General features: G+C 66.7%; 1 protein-coding gene across 4 annotated transcripts in view; it reads right to left on the bottom strand.

Moving 5' to 3' along the window:
• Nucleotides 1-7,179: 7,179 nt before the first annotated feature.
• Nucleotides 7,180-19,302, bottom strand: part of SUGP2 (SURP and G-patch domain containing 2) — a 24,001-nt gene continuing 11,878 nt past the window's right edge. Inside the window, exons 4-11 of one of the 4 annotated variants that reach the window (XR_011382892.2) lie at nucleotides 16,345-16,799; nucleotides 14,933-15,044; nucleotides 13,155-13,636; nucleotides 11,250-11,311; nucleotides 9,261-9,397; nucleotides 8,783-8,903; nucleotides 8,424-8,677; nucleotides 7,180-7,406 (exon numbers count right to left, since the gene is read on the bottom strand). Coding sequence is in view for 1 of the 4 variants with exons in the window: in XM_070059043.2 (XP_069915144.2) it covers nucleotides 8,783-8,903; nucleotides 9,261-9,397; nucleotides 11,250-11,311; nucleotides 13,155-13,636; nucleotides 14,933-15,044; nucleotides 16,345-16,799 (1,369 nt within the window). In the remaining 3 variants the exon portion in view is untranslated. The remainder of the gene's footprint in view (nucleotides 7,407-8,423; nucleotides 8,678-8,782; nucleotides 8,904-9,260; nucleotides 9,398-11,249; nucleotides 11,312-13,154; nucleotides 13,637-14,932; nucleotides 15,045-16,344; nucleotides 16,800-19,302) is intronic. The other 3 variants (XR_011382891.2, XR_011382893.2, XM_070059043.2) reach the window with 3 other exon arrangements.

Here is a 19,302-nt window from a genome sequence, read left to right as displayed (position 1 = left end):
CCTGCGCTCCTGGCTCTGGGCTTCCGCCAGGTGCAGCCCCGCCTGCTGCTTTTATCTGGGGAGCGAACCAGCGGACGGGAGAATTTTTTCTCTTCTGTCTTTCAAATAAAAATGCAAATAAGGAAATAAATAATTCTTGAATAAATAAATAATGGGAAAAGAGCTACCTGGAGGGACCTCCGGTGCAGGAGGTGGGGAGGGAGGGGCTGAGAATGTTCTAGAGCGGGGGGGGGGCACCTGGAGGAACTCCTGGTGGTCTGGGGGTCGGGTGGAGGCTTGGGCGCCGCCCTGGGCTGGTTTGGGGGTCCCCGGCCACACCCCCACATCCTGGCCCGTGGAGGTGGGGCTCTCGCGCGGCGGGGCGGGGCCAGCGGACAGCCGGCCTCGGCCTCGCCCCCTGGTAGAAGACAGGAAAAGACGAAACAAAGGGTGGGGGCGGGCGGCGGGGGCCCAGCCCGCAGGAAGGAAGCGTCCTGGGGACGCGGTAGGGAGGCCGGCTTTGCTGACGGGGGCGGGGCCGCTGGGGCAGGTCCAGCCGGCGCCCCGAGGACAGGACGAGCCCGGCTGAGTCAGGCGGACGTGGCCTGGGAGCTCGGGCGAGGCCGGGCTTCGGGGCAGATGGTCCCGGGACAGCCGGGCCGGGCGTGCGGGTGGGACGGGAGGGACCCGGCCCGTGCTCGCCCTGGGGAGGCGGGGGCTTCGTCACCCGGCGCACAGAGCTGGCCAAGCCCAGTGTTGTTGTTGTTTGTTATTATTATTGCAGGTTGAGCATTCTTCATCCAAAAATCTCAGATGCCCCCCAGGCCGACACTGGCTGGCATGAAGATGAGGCCACATGGAAGACGGCGCGCTGACCCCCTGGGATGGCCACAGCCACAACGCAGGCGCACTAAATGGGATGTAAGGGCAGGTCGCCGCCTGCGGTGCCGGCATCCCTTATGGGCGCCGGTTCGAGTCCCGGCTGCTCCACTTCTGATCCAGTTCCCTGCTGTGGCCTGGGGAGGCAGCAGAGGATGGCCCAAGTCCTTGAGCCCCTGCACCCGCGTGGGAGACCCGGATGGAGCTCCTGGCTCCTGGCTTCAGATCAGCCCAGCCCTGGCCGTTGCAGCCATCTGGGGAGTGACCAGCGGATGGAAGACCTCTCTCTCTCTCTCTCTCTCTCTCTCTCTCTCTCTCTCTCTCTCTGCCTCTCCTCTCTCTGTGTTACTCTTTAAAAAAACAAAGCAAAACAAAACTGGAGATGGCTGGGAGGCAGGAGCCCCGCCCCACCGCGGCCGTTCACCTCCCCGCTGCCCGTGGGACCCGGCTTGAAGGTGGACTTCCGCTTCTCCTGCCCGGACCTGCCTGGGCGGGGCCCCGCCTTGCCTTCCGCACCAGTGGCTGCTGTGTGAATAAGCAGGTGTGGCGTGCATGTCAGAATTTTTTCCCCAAGATTTTATATATTTATTTGAGAGGTAGAGTTAGAGAGAGAGGCAGAGAGAGAGAGACAGAGAGAGAGAGAGACAGGTCTTCCATCTGTTGGTTCACTCCCCAGATGGACACAACAGCCGGAGCTGCACTGATCTGAAGCCAGGAGCCAGGAGCTCCATCCGGGTCTCCCACAAAGGTGCAGGGGCCCAAGGACTTGGGCCATCTTTACTGCCCTCCCAGGCCACAGCAGAAAGCGGGATGGGAAGTGGAGCAGCCAGACTCGAATCGGTGCCCCTGTGGGATGCGGGCACTGCAGGTGGCGGCTCTACCCACTACACCACAGTGCCGGTCCCTGTGTATCGGGTCTTTATAAGCACAAGAAAGGAATATAAACATTGCGGTTCTTTTAAAAATAAGGAATCATTTGTTTACTTGAAAGATTGAGCTACAGAGAGAGAGGGAGAGAGACGGGGGGGGGAGAGAGGGAGAGAGAGAGAAGAGGGAGAGAGAGAGAGAGGGAGAGAGACAGAGGGAGAGAGAGGGAGAGAGACAGAGAGAGAGGGAGAGAGACAGAGAAAGGGAGAGAGGGAGAGGGGGAGAGGGGGAGAGAGGGAGAGAGACAGAGAGGGAGAGAGACAGAGAGAGAGAGGGAGAGAGACAGAGAGAGAGGGAGAGAGACAGAGAGAGAGGGAGAGAGAGAGAGGGAGAGAGAGAGGGAGAGAGACAGAGGGAGAGAGACAGAGAGGGAGAGAGAGAGAGAGAGGGAGAGACGGAGAGACAGAGAGAGGGAGGGAGGGGGAGAGAAACAGAGGGAGAGAGAGAGGGAGAGAGAGAGACAGAGAGGGAGAGAGAGAGAGGAAGAGAGAGAGAGAGGGAGAGAGACAGAGAGGGAGAGAGACAGAGGGAGAGAGACAGAGGGAGAGACAGAGAGAGAGGGAGGGAGGGGGAGGGAGAGACAGAGAGAGAGAAGCGGGAGAGAGAATCTCCTGGTTCACTCCTCAAATGCTCGAAACAGCTGGGGCTGGGGGCCAGGAACTCCAGCCGGGGCCCAATCCCTTGAGCACTTTTTGCTGGCCGGAAGCTGGAGTCGGAAGCCAGACTTGGGCCTCAAATCTTGGAGCCGGTGCTGTGGTGCAGCGGGTAAAGCCGCTGCCTGCAGTGCCAGCATCCCATGTGGGTGCCGGTTCGAGTCCCGGCTGCTCCACTTCCGGTCCCACTCTCTGCTGTGGCCTGGGAACGCAGTGGAGGATGGGCCAGGTCCCTGGGCCCTGCACTGGCTTGCCGGCCACACGGGTGGAGTCGAAGCTGAGACGTGAAGTCGTCCGTGCACCGCGTTCAGGGCGGCGTGAGTCAGAGTAGCCGAAGGGCGGGGCGGTCCAGGCTTCTGCTCCTGGAGGAGCGCAGGGCCCCGCAGCCCAGGGACGGTCACGCAGCCCGGGACGGTCACTCAGCCTGGGACAGTCACACTGGGGACGGTCACACTGTCCGGGGACGGTCACTCCGGGGACGGTCACACTGTCCGGGGACGGTCACACTGGGGATGGTCACACTGTCCGGGGACGGTCACAGCCTGGAAAGGAGGGCAGCACTGGCATCGCTGCCGTGCGGGTGGCCGTGGCGACGTCGTGCTCGGGGAGCGAAACCCTGCACAGATGGACAAATGCTGCTCACGAAGAGTGGTTTAAGACCCAGCCTGCAGCACTGGCATCCCATACGGGCACCGGTTCGAGCCCCGGCTGCTCCACTTCCCATCCAGCTCTCTGCTGATGGCCCGGGAGGGCAGTGGAGGATGGCCCAGGTCCTTGGGCCCCTGCACCTGCGTGGGAGACCAGCAGGAAGCACCTGGCTCCTGGCTTTGGATCGGCTCAGCTACGGCCATTGCGGCCATCTGGGGAGTGAACCAGCTCAGAAGTGGAGCAGCCGGGACTCGAACCAGCCCTGGGATGGGGGATGGGGCATCTCAAGTGGCAGCTTCGCCTGCTGCCCCCCAAGGCCCGCCCCCAGACGCACACTGGTGCAGCTCTTACAGGAGTCACCCCCGGGAGCAGCTGCGGGGGGCTAGGGCCCGGGCTGGCTGGGGAGGGGGCACACAGCAGCGCGTGCTTACTCAGGGCCGCGTTCCAGTTCTTCAGGAAGGGACGGGAGAGGTGAGGCCGCTGCGCCCGAACCCCACTACCCGGGACATCTGGTAGGGGTGCAGGCGGGCTCAATCCCAAGTTCAAGACCAATGCCCTCCGCCCCCAGGGTCTCCGCCTCTCTGAAAGCCTCAGCCCCGTGGGCCCAGGGCCCCGCCCACCCGGCCTCACTGGCTGTCCATCACCTCTCGAGGCCCCGCCCCCCAACGCCCCTGGCGACGCCCGCGTCCGAGCGCCTGGGCGCGACTCCCACGTCCACTCCGGACTCCAGCTCCCTGCTGAGGCGCACCCTGGGAGGCCGCGGTGGTGGCGATGGCGCAGGTCCTTGGTTGGGGGCCCTGCCGCCCACGTGGGAGACCCCCGCGTGGAGGTCCAGGCTCCCGGCTTCAGCCCGGCCCCGTCGTGGCTGTCGCGAGCATTTGGGGAGAGACCCGGCGGATGGAAACTCTCTGTCTCTCCTCTCGCTCACTCTGCCTTTCAAATAAATAAAATTATTATTTTTAAATGAAACCTTCAGTAAACGCAGCCTCGCTTGTCTGCCCAGCACGTGGGCGGAGGGGCGTGGGGGTCTCGGGCCGTGGCTGTCCATCAGCAGCCGGGCGCTCCTTCCCCAAGCCACACTCCCGCTGCGGGCACGGCTGGCTCGGGGGCCCCGGCGGGCGGCCACACACAAACCTCCCCATCTGAAAATAAGCGATGGCCCCATACGGGTAAACAAGAAACTAGGGCGCGGGAGCCGGCACAGGCCGGCCTCCCCGCCTCCCCCTGCCCGTGCGCGCGTGCGTGCGCCCATGGCCGCGCGCCTGCTCCACTTTTGCCGGGCGCCCAGCTGCTCCTGCAGGCTCCCGTCCCCGTTCCCACGGAGTCCCGACCCCGGCGTGGGCCCCAGCGTCGCGCACAACACAAGAAAGTCACTCTGAACCCCATCTCGCTTTCCGGGCAGCTCTGAGACCCCCAGAGGACCCATTTGTAGGGGGCCACGGTGGCCTAAGCCGGCCGGCAGCCCTAGTGAGCGCTGGTTCGAGTCTCCAGCGCTCCACTTCCCGTCTCCCGCCCTGCTAATGGGACCGGGAAAGCCGTGGAGAATGGCCCGAGGGCCTGGGCCCCTGCACGCCCAGGAGAGACCTGGATGGAGCTCCTGGCTCCCAGCTCGGGCTGTTGTGGCCATCAGGGAGTGGAGCAGCGGATGGTGGGGATTGTACAGATGGGGAAATTGAGGCACAGAGAGGACTGGCACTCGGGGTGGGGGGCTCCCCAGGTCTGACTGGTGAGCTTTGGGAGCGGGGATTGTCTGAAGGATTGGAGATCAGCGTAGCTCAGGGGCGCGGGCCCAGGGCCCCCACTGCAGTGCCCGGAACAGCCGAGGCTGGGCCAGGCCGAAGCCAGGAGCCAGGGGCTGGCTGCATCGGGGTCGCCCCGGTGAGCAGAGCCCGGGACTGGGGGACAGGAGCCAGGCGTTGCCCTACGGGACGTGGTCTCTCAGGGCTGCGGAGGGCGTGGTGGAGGGAGGAAGGAAGGAAGGAAGGGACAGACGGATGGACAAGGACGGAGGGACTCTGCTGGTGGGCTGGGCGGCGGCAGCAGCAGCCGGGGACAATGGCCGTGGGCGGAAGCGATGCGGATTTCCCCCTCAGGAAGCGGCGGCCTGGGCTCCAGCAGGGGCACAGATGTCTGGAGCCGACGGGCATGGCGGGCGCGTGCCTGTGGGCGTGGCTTCCCTCGGCCCAGCCTCGGGGCGGCCGTCGCTCATAGTGCACCACCCGCTCTCCCCCCACCCCGGGGGCGGGCGCCCAGGGGGCATGGGGGACCTGGAAGCGCCCCTCCACCCCACCATGCTGGGGACAGTTAGGAGCAGGCTCCTCTTCTCTCTCCCGCCGTCTTTCAGGAAGATTTATTTGAAAGGTGGAGTGACAGAGGGAGAGGCAGAGAGAGATCTTCCATCCACTGGCTCACTCCTCAGATCCACAACGGCCCAGGGCTGGGCCAGGCCGAAGCCGGGTCTCCCCCGGGGGTGCAGGGGCCCAGGCGCATCAGCAGGGAGCTGGGCTGGAAGCGGAGCAGCCGGGACTGGAACCCCGTGTGCCGTGGGCTGCCGGCCCCGTGCCGAGGGCAGCTTTCCAGGGACATCAGGCTGGGGACAGAGGAGCTGGCTCCCGAGGCGTGGAGACGAGGGAACGGTGGCCCGCCGGGGTCCCACGGGAGACGGGGCACCGTTTGAGCTGCCTTCCGGCCCCGCGCAATCAGCAGCTCGGACCAGACTGGGAGGCGGTGCTCGCAGGAGCTCGGCCAGGGCCGGCCGCGCGGTCAGCTCGCGAGCGCCCCCTCCTGGGGACCGGAGGAAGTGGCTGCCGCCGCGGCATTCACGGAGCGGCAAGGCTCGTCCCCTCCTTGGGTTACTTATCCGAAAGGCAGAGAGAGAGACAGGCCTTTCATCTGCGGGAGGTTCACCGCCCCCCGGATGCTGTAACAGCCATGTAGGGCCGGGCCAGGCCGAAGCCAGGAGCTGGAGCCCCATCCGGGTCTCCCCGGCTGGACGGCAGGGCCCGCACACTGGGCCGTAAATGCTGCCTGCCAGGCGCGGGAGCGGGAGCCGGACGGGAGGCCCAGCAGACGGGACCGGAAGCAGGCGCCGACACGGGGCGTGGGTGCCCTGTCCGTCCCAACAGCGGGGACACGTTCACTTCTGAGCAGGGAGTCGCACTGAGCGGCCTCATGTCCTCCAAGTGACCTTGAGCAGCCCGGGGAGGGGTGCGGGCCGGGGGCGGGGCCTCGGAGTGGCACCGGAGCAGTGCGGCCAGTGTGACCCCACCCCCATCGTGGCCGCAGGGCCACCTCCGCGCGTGTCCGCCGCACGCTTGGGGTCCGGCCTCAGCTTCCCGCCGGGCAGGGACCAGGCACCTTCCTAGGCAGCCTCCTCCCTGCAGGCTGAGGTCTCGCGGGGCGACCCCGGGCCGCAGCTGCTCTGCGGGGCCGGGAGACAGCGCTGGGGCAGGCGGGGCTTGTGTGTCCGCGGTGTCCCCGCCCTCCCCACGCCGGCCGCGTACCACCTGCTCTCTGCCTTCCACTACACAAATACTATCTTTTAAACTTTTACTTGGGGCTGGCGCTGTGGCATAGCAGGTAACACCACCGCCTGCAGCGCCGGCATCCCATATGGATGTGGGTTCGAGTCCTGGCTGCTCCACTTCCAGTCCAGCTCTCTGTTATAGCCTGGGCAAGCAGAAGATGGCCCAGGTCCTTGGGCCTCTGCACCCACCCGTGTGGGAGACCCGGATGGAGCTCCTGGCTCCTGATTTCGGATCAGCCCAGCTCCAGCCACTGCGGCCATCTGGGGAGTGAACCAGCGGATGGAAGACCTCTCTCTCTCTGTAACTCTGCCTTTCAAATACATACATAAATCTTTACCATTTTTTCTCTTACTGAGAGACACCAGGGAGAGAGCACCCTTATCCACGGTTCACTCCCCAAATGCCCTCCACGGCCAAGCTGGGACCCCAACCCAGGGCTCCCCCACTCAAGCCACTGCCACCACCTCCCAGCGTCTGAGTTGGCAGGAAGCGGTGGCCGGAAGCGGTGGCCGGAAGCAGGCACTCCCCCGGCGGAGCCTAAACACACGGCGTGGAGACAGCGGGGCTCGGGTCCTTACGTTTATTGCAACTGCTAAGTGACTAAGGACATTCACAACTCCGGAGGTTCTCGGGAAACCAGGCAGGGCCTTCTGTGTGGGCCGTCACGGACGTCTTCTAGGCTTCACGGGCCACCAAACACGCGAGCGCGTGGATTTCCAGTGACGGGGACGAGCCGGGGACAGTGAGCACGCAGTGACCGGGCGCCGCAGTCCGCCCGGGGGAGACCCTGGAGCTACGAGAGAAGACGGCGTGACCCGCGAGGCCACACACGTGCACCCGCACGGGGCGCCCTGCGCTGGCGGGCGGTGGAGGTGGGGAGGGCGGTGGTGCAGGGCCCCGCGGCCCCGCAGGCACCCAGACAGGAGACGGGTGTCCCCGTGCACTGGGGTGGTTGCTGCGCCACCTGGGCCGGGGCCGGCGGCAGGCGGCAGTGGGGTCAGGGCCCCACACAGGGATGTCCGCGAGGGTTTCGCTTTCCAGTAAGTCCCAGTGGAAAGTCAAGGCCGAGCCCGCTGGGACAAAGGCACAGGGCTCGGCCCCCGCGGGCGGTGGGGCCGTGAGGGCCGCAGGCCCCCTGCTCCTGGTGCCGGCGCTCCCACGGCCCCTGGGAGGCTGCCGGAGGGGCTCAGCAGAGCAGAGGAGAGGAGCCCCGGCCCTGGCCGCCACCTCCGCACCCTCATCCCCGGCGCTGGCTCCCCGGGGTCTCCACAGCCACCAAGATCTGCGGATGTCCAGAGCAGGCGGAGCCCGGGGCGGGGCGCACAGCGCCTGCCTGGGACAGACTGCCCCGCGCGCAGAGGCGGCGCCTGGCTCGCAGCCCCGCTGTGGTCCTGGCCTTGGGCGCGAGCCGGAGCCTCGCTGTGCAGACTTCACTGGGGACCGGAACCTCCCCCCGCACCTGCGCAGAGGGCCCGGAAGACCCCCGACGGCAGGCAGAGGGCTGCGGCCACGGCCCACGGGGGGGGGGGGGGGGGCACGGCAGCCGCGCCCCCTCCCGGGTGACACTGGCCTCACTGAGCTCGCTCCCTCCGTGCCCTGGGCCCGCGTGCGCTCCCCTCAGCGGCAGTGACCACCGTGGGGCCCGTGCGTAAACCCAGGCTCACGCTGGAGGCGCGTGCGTGCCCAAGGCAGGCGGCGCGGGCGGGGCGCGCAGGCACCGTCCCCGCAGGGGAGCCACACGACAGGCGTGCGGGGCAGTGCACGAGAGGCCCAGAAGCCTGGCCCAGGGAGACCCGTTTCCGGTACACACCGAACCGCACGTGGGCTCCGGCGGCTCCGGCCAGGGCAGAGGTTTTAAGAGGACTGGTGCTCCCGGGGCTCAGCGCTCATCACTGAGTTCATCTACTCGGGAGGAGGAGGATTTGGTTCCAAGCCGGGCTGGAGACGGTGGGTGAGAGGGACACTCGGGGACAGGCCCTTCCCTGGGGAAGGATCTGGAGACCCGGGAAGGGCCAGGCGCTGCTGGTCACGCTGCTGGCAGGCGCTGTCATCTGAGAGAGAAAGCTGGAGCGAGAGAGAGGCCGCGGCAGCTGCCGGCCGGCCCGGCGTGCGGGGGTGCGGGGGCGCGGCTTCCGGGTCTGCGGGGGCGGGGCGAGGCTCGGCACGCACCTACTTGCTGGCCCGCTTGTGCCTGTACATCTGCATCATCCGCTGGCGGAACACGTCGAACGTGTCCTCCTGCTGCTCCTGCCCGTCGGCCCCCAGCCCCTCCCCTTCCGAGGCCGTTCCCCTGGGGAGCGAAAGGAAACCCAGTTAGCGAGCGGCCCCCAGGGGCGGGACGCGGGCACGGCCAGCGGGGCTGCGGGACCAGGCGGAGAGGGCGACGCGGCGGCGCTGGCTGAGCACGGGCAGCCTCGCCGGCAGCCGCGGTGCGCTGGGAAGCCACACGCCTGCTGCCCCGGGCCTGCGTCCCACAGGCTCCCCGCGACGGGCTCCCAGGGAGGGGCCAGGGCTCCAGGCCACCACCACCCACGCCAGCGCGGCCGTCAGCGGGCCTGCGCCCCAGGGGCAGGGGCAGGGACACGCGGGGTGCGCCAGCGATCAGGCCGTCCTCTGAGGACTGGGGCGCCCGGGCGGGGCTGCGTACATGCTGACGGGCTCCCGGATGCCCTTGCCGCGCGAGCCCAGCCCGTGGCCCTCCTTCCAGCCCATCTTCTGCAGCATCTGGAAGCCCAGGTTCTTGTCCGTCAGCTTCTGCTGGGCGAAGTCCGACTCCTTGAGTTTCTGAGGGGAGAGCGGAGGCGGGCGAGTGGGCAGGGATGGGCTGCGGCAAGGGTGCGCCCCGGCCCACGCCGAGCCCCCCGACCTGCAGATGCAGGGATCCACCCTGCCCCCGCGCCCCAGCCCCCACACCACCCCTGAATGCAGGGCCCCCAAGTCAGAGGTCTCGGCCTGAGCCTCCGGGGCCAGGACGGGCACTGGGCTCGGGCCTCGCTGCCCCGGCTCCCCTGGCTGCCCCGCCCGGCCCAGCCCTGGCGCTAACGCTGGGAGGAAAACCAAGGAAGAGGACGGCAGGTCCTGGGCTGCGGGGTCAGCAGGAGTGGTGCCGAGTGGGGACCTGGGACAGCAGGCGGGGCCCTGCAGTGACGCGGTGGGCATGGCCTGAGGCAGGACGGCAGGACAGCCAGGCAGGCAGTGGCTGAGTGCGAGCTGGCAGACCCTGGCCCTCCCCAGGCCCCGCCCCACGGCTTCGCCCACCCCACGACCTGCCCGGTCTGTCCTGGGCAGTGGGCTCTGCTGGCTGGGACGTCGGGGTGTGTGACAACAGCACGCAGACCTCGCTGAGCGGGCGGGCAGGGTGCTCAGTGCCCTCTGGGCCCCCGGATGGAGCCTGGGAGGCCACGGGGGAGGCGGCGACGTGGGACAGCATAGCACAGGCCCTCATGGGTGCAGAGGGGCTCCAGGCGGCTGAGGGCAGTGAGCAGGGCTGGGTGACCTGCTAATGGCCGTGCACCGAGCTCAGGGCCCCGGCCAGTGGGTGCACGGAGTAACCCCAGACTCAGCCGCTGCCCACGACCCGCACCAGGTGCTGGCAATCAGCTTCCCAGTGTTAGGGGCTGGCGGGGGGGGGGGGGCGGCACCAGAGCCCAGCCCCGGGGGGAAGAGAGCAGGAGAGGAGGGGCTGGGCCCGGGGCCTCCACGTTCTCCTCCTGGACGGGACAGTGCGACTGGAGATGCGCCAGGACATGGTGAACTTCAGAGCCCGCAGGTGGGCCCCGCAGACAGCCCCCCGCAGCACAGGGCCCGCGAAGGAGGGGCCAGGAGAAGGGCTGTGCCCTGGTCTGGGGTAGGCAGAGGGGGCAGCAGGCAGGAGCCCGGTCCTGCTGGCCACCAGGAGGCGGAACCTGCTGCTGAGTGGAGGAAGGGGGGCTCTGTCGGCCCTCCTGGGAGCTGCGCTCAGCCTGGGCCCTGTGCGCCTACAGGGAGCAGCGGGACGGACCCCCGTGAGGCTCCCCCTGCCCTCACCACCACGCTGCGGGGGTACTGTGAAGCTGCAGGCCCGTGTGCCCCGGGCCAGGCTAGGCCGTGCAGGCAGCAGAGGGAGGGCGGGCGGGACGCCACCAGGGTCAAGTCTGACCCCCCGCCGCCTGCAGGGCAGGTGTGGCAGCCCACTGGGGGCGGGGGTCACCGGGCAGGTGGTGGCAGGGCCAAGCCTGGCTCCACGGCCCAGGGCCCCTCCCTCACCCAGGCCAGGCCCGCTGGGCAGGAACCCAGCCTGCACCAGCACCATGGGCCCCACGCCTACCCCCACCGTGCCCAACACCACCACAGCCGCCTTCCTGACCTCTGGGCAGCCGCGAGGCCCTCCCGTGGGTCCCGTGACCTCACCTGTAACACGTCCCTGTGGGCTGCGCTCACTGCACACAGCCCTGGGACTCTGCTGGCCACTCTCGTCACCCCCCACAGTCCGCCGGGCTCCGACATCTCCGTGGCCATGCTGTGGCGGGCTAGCGCAGGCCCCGGAGAGCAGTGTGCTGTGGGTGCCACGCTGCCCCTTGGCCTGACACCCAGGCCGGCCCGGCCGCGCCCTCGGCATCCCCGAGACCCCAGGCGACGGACAGAGGCGCAGGCTCACCTTCTTTCTGGACAGGGGCCGCCCCCGAGGCCTGTCGTAGGCGATTCGGACTGGCTCGTGGACTGCAAGACAAAGGAACACGCGTGCACGCAGACACGCGCCTTCTCAGCAGTGCCCAGGGCCACATGGACACTCACAGCGGCACACCCCGCCCCACAGCACGAACTCCCGAAAGCCGAGCCAGTACACAGGCCTGCGCTGGCCTTGGCGGGGCCAGAGCCCATGACTTCACAGGCCTCGGACGGCGCAGGCCGGGTGACCGCGGGGAAAGGGAGGGGTTGCGAGACTGCTCCCAGCCCCCGGGGACAGCAGGCGGCCCTGGCCCACCAGCACGGCACACGCCCGGGAACAGCAACTGGGCCCTCGCGCCGCCTGCTCCAGGAGTCCACTCAGACACAGGACTCTGGTGGTCACGCCCTCTGCCCACGTCCCCGCTGCGGAGCGGGGTTTATCTGACCTCAGCTCCTCACTCCAGCTTCCTGCTGACGTACCTGGGAGGGCAGTGGAAGGCAGCCCAGGGGCGCAGAGGCCCCCGCCACCACGCGGGAGACCCGGATGCAGCCCCTGGCTCCCAGGTCAGCCCGGCCCAGCCCCAGCCACTGCAGGCCCCGGGGGAGTGGCCCCGGGGGTGGGAGCTCTCTCCGCGTCCATCCCCATCTGCCTCTCCAATACAAACCAGCAGACCCACAGGAGACCTGAGCCCTCCCGCGGGGGACAGAGCACCCGCCACAGTGTGTCCCGCGCCCGGGGGAGGCGCTGCACCTCAGCGTGCACCCCTCGTTTGCTGCAAGTGCTCTGCCGGCCGGAGCCTCGCGCTCTCTCAGGTCACAGGACTCCGTTTCACCTTCTCAGGAAGGCGCTCAGCACGTCCGCTCCTGTCTCACCGACCCCACAGTCCAGGAACTGAGGCCGGCAAGCAGCGGCAGCCCCACGTTCCTCCCAAGGAGAGACGAGGGGGCCTTCAAAAACGTACGGGAAATACAGACTGTGACAACACTACGCCTGGACTTCCAAGTTTTCTGCACTAAAAAAAAAATCTTGAAAAATATGTTTTTTTATTTGAGAGACAGAGACAAATGGGGATGTGGTGGGAGACACACAGAGAACTCCCACCCGCGGGTTCACTTCCCAGGTGCTCAGGAGGGGCGGGGCCGGGCGTGGGCCAGAGCCAGGAGGCAGGAGGCCGGCCAGGTCTCCCCCGTGGGCATCAGGAACCCGACACCCGAGCCCTCGCTACAGCCCCAGCACGCGCGCTGACAGGAAGCTGGGGTCAGGAGCCAGCGCCAGGACCGGGACACAGGAGCTGTCGGGGGGCACAGAAGGCCACCCCCACCCCTATCTTCTCAGGCCACTTTCCACACACTGCCCTGAAGCCCCTCATCCTTGAAGAGACTGGCTATGCTGCCCACCGCCCACGAGAGGGGCCGGGCCGTGCTACCACCGCCCACGAGAGGCCTGGAGCGGTGCGGGCTGCAGTGGAGGGGCTGGCAAGCCACTGGACGCGAAGGTCTCCGCACAGACACAGGCTGCTCTGGGGGACGCGGCTGCTTCCCCTGATCGGCACAGGTCACAGCAACCGCACAGTTTCCCCGCTTGGGCCTGGTGATGCCGAGACACCGTGCAGGCTCAAGGGCCGGGGAAAGGGGCCGGGCCACGGCGGTCCATCAGGTGCCAGCTGACAGAGTGGACAAGGAGAACAACGGGGCCAGCTGGTGGTCCCGGGTCCCGGGCTCAGCACACAGAAGGGGCCCCAGAGGGCTGGTGGCACTCTGGGAAGGGCTCTGGTTCTGCCACCCGGGGGCTCGCACCTGCGTGCGTGTGCCAAGACCCTCCAAGCCGTCTCCCTGAAAGGACGCAGCCGGCCGGGCAGCGTCCGGCTCCTCCCAGCCCAGCCTCTGCACTCACCCTCGGGCTCCTGGATGAGACACACCCTCTTGGGCGCGGGGATCATGCCGACCTTCAGCGACTTGCTGCTGACCCTCTTCCGGGGGAAGCAGGAGCCCGAGGCAGACTGGGCCAGGCCGGGGGCCCCGGCTGGGTCGTCCTCCGCGGCCTCTCCGGGGTGGCCGTCGGCAGGGGGGCTGCCCTCAGCCCTGCGGGCCCTTCCTGCGCGGCCAGGGCCCTGCTCGTCCTCGTCCTCGTCCCCCTCCTCGTCCTCGTCCCCCTCCTCGTCCTCCTCAGGCCCCGCCTCTGGGCTCCCAAGCTCCACCTCCTGCTGCGGGGCCTCCGGCTCTGGAGCCCCCTTGGCGGGGTCCGTGGGGCCCGCCTGCGCCTCCCCACTCTCGCCGCTGCTGTCGGCAGGCGAGGTGAAGCGAATCGACGGGCACAGTTCCAGCACTTTCTTGCGGTAGAACTTGAAGGCGGAGCTATTTTGGTCACGGAGGAACCTGGGGTGCAGGAAACACGCTGGGTAAGCGGGAGGCTCGCACGGCGGGACCGCACCTGCCGTGCGCAGCCAGGGGCTGACGGGGCGGCTGCTCTGCGAGACAGTCCCAAAGGGCCTCAAGTCAGGAGCCAGAGCCCAAGACGCCCGAGGGTCTGCTCTCGGGGGAGGGGCTGGAGGCACCAGGGTGCGGACAGCCGAGGGAACGTGCTGGCACCGAGACCTGGGCGCTCTGGGTCACAGGTGCCCACCCAGGACGGACAGCGTCGGGGGAGCCAGCAGGCAGTGCGTGGCGCCCCCTAGAGGAGGGCCGGCTGCCTGCAGCACCTCCTGCCTGGGGCTCACAGGGCCATTCAGTGAGGCACCCGAAAGAGCAAGAGGAAGGCCACCCGCAGACACCACAGTGCAGACCGGACAGGAAGGGGGGTCTGGACACACTGCTAGGTTGTAATAGGTACACAGGACAGTGCCATGGCACATCGGGACGCCCGTGTCAGAGCCTGGATCGGGTCCTGCTTCTGCTTCCAACCCGGCTCCTCGCTAAGGCACCTGGGAGCACCCCAGTACCACGCCCCTGCCAGCCACGTGGGGCACCTGGATGGAGCTCTCCTGTGGGCATCTGCCTCTCTCTCAAATAAAAATAAACAAATATGAAGACGCCGCTTGGGACGCCCACACTCCGTATCAGAGTGCTTGACTCGAGTCCCGACTCCACCTCCAGGTCCAGTCTCCTTCTAACGTGGACCCTGGGAGGCAGCGATGCTGGCTCAGGCGACCGGGCTCCCACCCGCGAGGGAGCGCCAGGCTGGAGCCTGTCAGTCCTGGTTCTGGCCTGGCCCAGCTTCAGCAGGTGCCGACACACGGGGAGTGAACCAGCAGATGGAAGCTCCCTCTGCCTCTCAAACAATAATAACTAAGTATTTTTAAAACAACAATGAATGTTCACTGGAAAAAAGGAAAACCAAGGAGAGCAACGACTGGTGGAAGGTGCGAGGCGGCCCTGCCTGGCCCTGGCCCTGGCCCCGAGGCTGGCAGGGGCGTCAGCGCCTGTGGAAGGCGGAAGCAGCCTCGAACTACATAGACCCTGGCGCTCGCCCCTTCTCACGTCTCACCGCCGGGGCGCGACGCCTGGCTCCGACTGGGAGGCAGCAGCCGTTGACGGAGCTGCTGTCACCCAGGGGAGGCCGGGATTGTATTCCCGGCTGTCCACCTTGGCCTGGCCCAGCCCCAGCCACTGCGAGCACCCGGGGAGTGACACGGGGGAGGAGCGGGGGGCGTGGCGAGGCGCGGGAGCACGCACCACAGGTCGGGGTTGTCGGCGCTGTTCTCCATGCTGAACTGCTCCATCTCCGGGCCCACCTGAGCCACAAACCGGGCCAGCTTCTCGGCAGTCTCCATCGTCTTCAGGGCAACTAGGGAGCACAGAGCAGCTGTCACACGGTCTGAGCCGCTGCCCAGCGTGCACCTGGAGGGCTGTGGACAGACTACGCAAACGGCCCCACGAGTGCCTCCCCGCAGCGCGGCCGGCCAGTTCCGGACCGGGCACCTCCAGGGCCACTCTGGGAGCCCAGCCTTGGCGTGGGCCGGCGGCTGGGGGAGACGAGCGCGTGCAGGCCCAGCTCAGTACACACCCTCCACCGTCAGCTGGCTCAGGCTGAGGCCAGAGGCCTCCTGTTCTAAGCCTTGACCCGGGACGGAGCAGTCGCCAGCCAAGGTAGGAGCTGGGGGGACCTTCGCCCCTGCATGCCCGGCCAGCGCAGAGCGGGCCATGCTGGCCAGAGGCAGCCTGCTGCACGGGGTGTGTGTGTGTGTGTGTGTGTGAGAGGCAGCCTGCTGCACGGGTGTGTGTGTGTGTGTGTGTGAGAGGCAGCCTGCTGCACGGGTGTGTGTGTGTGTGTGTGAGAGAGAGAGAGAGAGGCAGCCTGCTGCACGTGTGTGTGTGTGTGTGTGAGAGAGAGAGAGGCAGCCTGCTGCACGGGTGTGTGTGTGTGTGTGTGTGTGTGAGAGAGAGGCAGCCTGCTGCACGGGTGTGTGTGTGTGTGTGAGAGAGAGAGAGAGGCAGCCTGCTGCACGTGTGTGTGTGTGTGTGTGTGTGTGTATGAGAGAGAGAGAGGCAGCCTGCTGCACGTGTGTGCACGTGTGTATGTGTGTGATGGCGAACAGGTGACAGGGAGACACACAGGGGCCGTTAGTCCAGCCCAGGCGGCTAAGCCCTGGACAGAACCCGGGAAGAGGCGGCGAGCAGCAGCGGCAGCCGTGGCCGTGTCGGGAGGCAGGAGCCGGGCTGCGCGCTCCACGGTGGGAGTGACTCGGAGAAAGCCCGTGCCGTCCAGCCTTTCTCCCGGCGTCCTTAAAAGAGCCGGTGAGACGGGTGAGGACAGACGCTGGTGCGGCTGGGCGCCCCGAGTCCTCTGCGGGAGGACGTGGGCTTCTGAGCCGACGCCACCTGGGCACGGCTGGGACGAGAGCAGCTGCGGGGCCTCCCCTCCGGGAGGGGTCCCGGCCCAGGGTTCTGAGACAGAGGGAGCCCAGGACAGAGGGAGCCCAGGACAGCACGGCCACAGCTGTCCTGGCCGCCGCGAGCTGGGGAGCACAGGATCAGGGCAGCACCCCCGGCCGGTCTCCCTAAACAAGCCTGCCTCCCACCCCTCCCCTTCCCCGGTTCTGGAGCGACCCCGAGGTGCTGGGACTGGGCGCAGGAGGAGTACCTACCGTCCACAGTCTCGGGGGCTCCTGGCGGCTTGGGGGGTGCCCCCGAGGCTTCGGGGCTGGGGTCCCGAGGACAGGCTCCGGCCGGATCTGGAGGGCAGCCCTCGGCAGCACCGTTCCCGTCAGACAGGGCTGGCTTGGCGTGCGAGGCGCCCGGAGCCTGCCGGCCGGGGTGCTTCAGCCTGGTGCCCGAGGACAGGAGGGTCTGGGTCCCGGTGGTCACCCTCTTCGCCTTCCAGCCACGGAGCCCCTGAGCGCGCAGGAGCCCCCGCCGATGCCAGGGATGGAGCCTCTTCTTGAGGCTGCGCACGGCCCGGGCGTACAGCATGGCCCGCACCGCACACTCCACCGACGTCGGCTGCTCGCCGGCTCCGCGCGGGGTCTGGCTCACGCGCTGCGTCTCCGCCAGCTTCAGCTTGTAGTACTTATACTCCAGACTGTTCTCATCAGACAGAAACCTGCATGCCAGAACCGCACAGCGGGGCACTGGTGACGCCTCCACCAGGTGCCAACGGGTGCAGCAAACCCTCCTCAGGGGCGGCTCCCGGCTCCACTGAGGACAGCGACCGACTGCAGGGCCCGCAGGAGTCTGGGCCAACGAGGTCGAGTTCCGCCTCGCGCAGCTCCCAGCTCAGGGGCCTCGCGGCGCACCCGTCACCCTGCTACCCTGCGGCCACAGCGGCTGACGGCGGCACGATGCTACCAGCACCCACAAGCCCCGGCGACACCTTCCACGTGGCCCGGTCAGGCCGGTGAGACGGCTTCTACAAGGGAACCCCGGGCCTGTACCCCAGCCGTGAAGCCACACGAGAGTCACAGCAGGGCAGGAACGAGAAGAGCAAGCCACGTGCACCGAGCGGCCGGCGGAGACGGCAGGCTACGGGAGACCCGAGTCAGCCGGCCTCGCCCACGACAGCTCTGCCCTCACGGCCACGGCCACGGCCCGCTGCTGCCTTCCCATCCCGTAGACGGAAAGGATGTAAGGCAGCCTTCCCAATCAGCTCTGGGGAACGGGGTGGGGCGGGGGAGGCTGGCATCGTGGGACTGGCTCAGGACCCCCGGGACCCTCACACACAACACCCGAGTCTCTTACACGGACCAGCAGCCTTTCTGTAGGCTCTATGCACAAGCCTTCCCCCCCAACCCCGTGGTCTGTAGGGGCTAGCTCGGCAAGTTCCCGGAGACAGGTGCCGGAGACCAGCTCCAGCCAGTCTAGGCGCTCTGAGGTGCGAGAGGCGTTGGGCCAGAGAGAGAATTCTAAGACAAATTTGTTTCATTGCAAAAATGTTGAAATCCACACATGATGAAGTTTTCCAGAAGTTTATGGAAAATGCACATTATGAAAACTTCTTTTGCACCTAGGTCAATTCACCTTATTTGAGGCTGGGCAGAGAGCAAGCTCAGGAAGGTTCACTCCCCAGAGGCCTGCAACAGCAGGGGCCGGGCCGGGCTGGGCCAAAGCCACATACTGGGCCCAAGGCTCCCTGGCGGGCGGTGGGAATCCGAGTACTTGAACCCCTTCTGCTGCTGCCTCCCAGGCTCCACGTTAGCAGGAAGCCAGCGTCGGGAGCTGGAGCCAGAAACAAACCCCGGCACCCGGATGCGGGACACACGCCCACCAGCCTCAACGGCTACGCACCTGCACGCCTGCCCCTCAGGTTTCCTGTGACTCTGTTTCTCACGAATGCTCTTAAGCTCCTTGGTAAACGGCTGTTCTGCTGTATTACCGAGGGAGTCATGGCAAGCAAGCCTGCGCGTGCGCAGTACAGGCACGACGCCTCCGTGAGCTGCCACGGAGGCGGGGTAAGTCTCGGACGCAGGCCCCGCAGAGGCCCGCTGTGGTTTTCCAAACCACATCATTATTACATACATTCAAACCTATTATTCACTTTGCTTTCTGGTTCATTTGTATCTTTTTTTTTTTTTTAAGTGTTATTTATTTGAAAGGTAGAGTTACAGAGAGGCAGAAGCAGAGAGAGAGAGAGAGAGCGAGCGCACGCGAGAGCGAGAGAGAGAGAGCGGGGCAGACAGAGAAGAAGTCTTCCGTCCGCTGGTTCACTCCCCAAATGGCCACAACGGCCAGAGCTGGACTGATCCAAAACCAGGAGCTTCTTCCGGGCCTCCCTGACATGGGTCATCTTCCACTGCTTCCCCAGGCCACAGCAGAGAGCGGGATCAGAAGTGGAGCAGCCGGGACTTGAACTGGTGCCCACATGGGACGCCGCCCCTCGTCTGCGCATCTCTGGACGTCTGTCATCATTTGCCTCCAGGCGTGTGAGCTCCACGCCTTCTTCCTTCAGTCCCCCCTTCTCACGGGCGTTCCCAAGGTCACCCCCTCCCCGGTGCCACCACCACTGCACTTGACGCGTGGTCTTCTCCCCGGGCGTCCCTGCGAGCACTGATTGCACTTCGATTCTCCTTCACTCCAAAGTCCCTCAGCCGTGTGCTGTGCGCGCTGCCTCCTCTGTCGCCAGCTTCCAGCTTCCGGCACCGAGCAACGTGCTGGCCAGACTCCCCTCGCCTGGGCTGTGCTGCGGTCTCCCTCTGTGATTCCGTGCACAACAGACTCCTGTCGGTGTCCAGCTTCGGCTTCTGCTAAGGAGAGCGAGTGCCGTGTGGTGAGGACGGCACGGACTCGCGTGTTCTCAGATTGCCAGGCGTGGAGGGACCACAGTTGTCCTGCGGCATCCACAGGCCACTGGTCCCAGGGCCCCCACGGACAGCAAATTCCAAGGCCACTCAAGACCTTTATATAACAAAGGCCATACATTGCGGCCATTTGGGGAGTGAACCAGCTGATAGAGGGTCTCTCTCTTTCCTTCTCTCTCTGTAACTCTTTCAAATAAGTAATCTTTTTTTTTTTTTTTTTTTTTTTTTTGACAGGCAGAGTGGACAGTGAGAGAGAGAGATAGAGAGAAAGGTCTTCCTTTGCCGTTGGTTCACCCTCCAATGGCCGCCGCG

Source organism: Oryctolagus cuniculus, chromosome 16 (genome assembly GCF_051225735.1).
Source record: "Oryctolagus cuniculus isolate XC-2025 breed Fujian yellow rabbit chromosome 16, ASM5122573v1, whole genome shotgun sequence".
Lineage (NCBI taxonomy): Eukaryota > Metazoa > Chordata > Mammalia > Lagomorpha > Leporidae > Oryctolagus > Oryctolagus cuniculus.
Note: the sequence above shows the minus strand (reverse complement) of the source record. Positions and strands in the feature narration are given on the sequence as shown.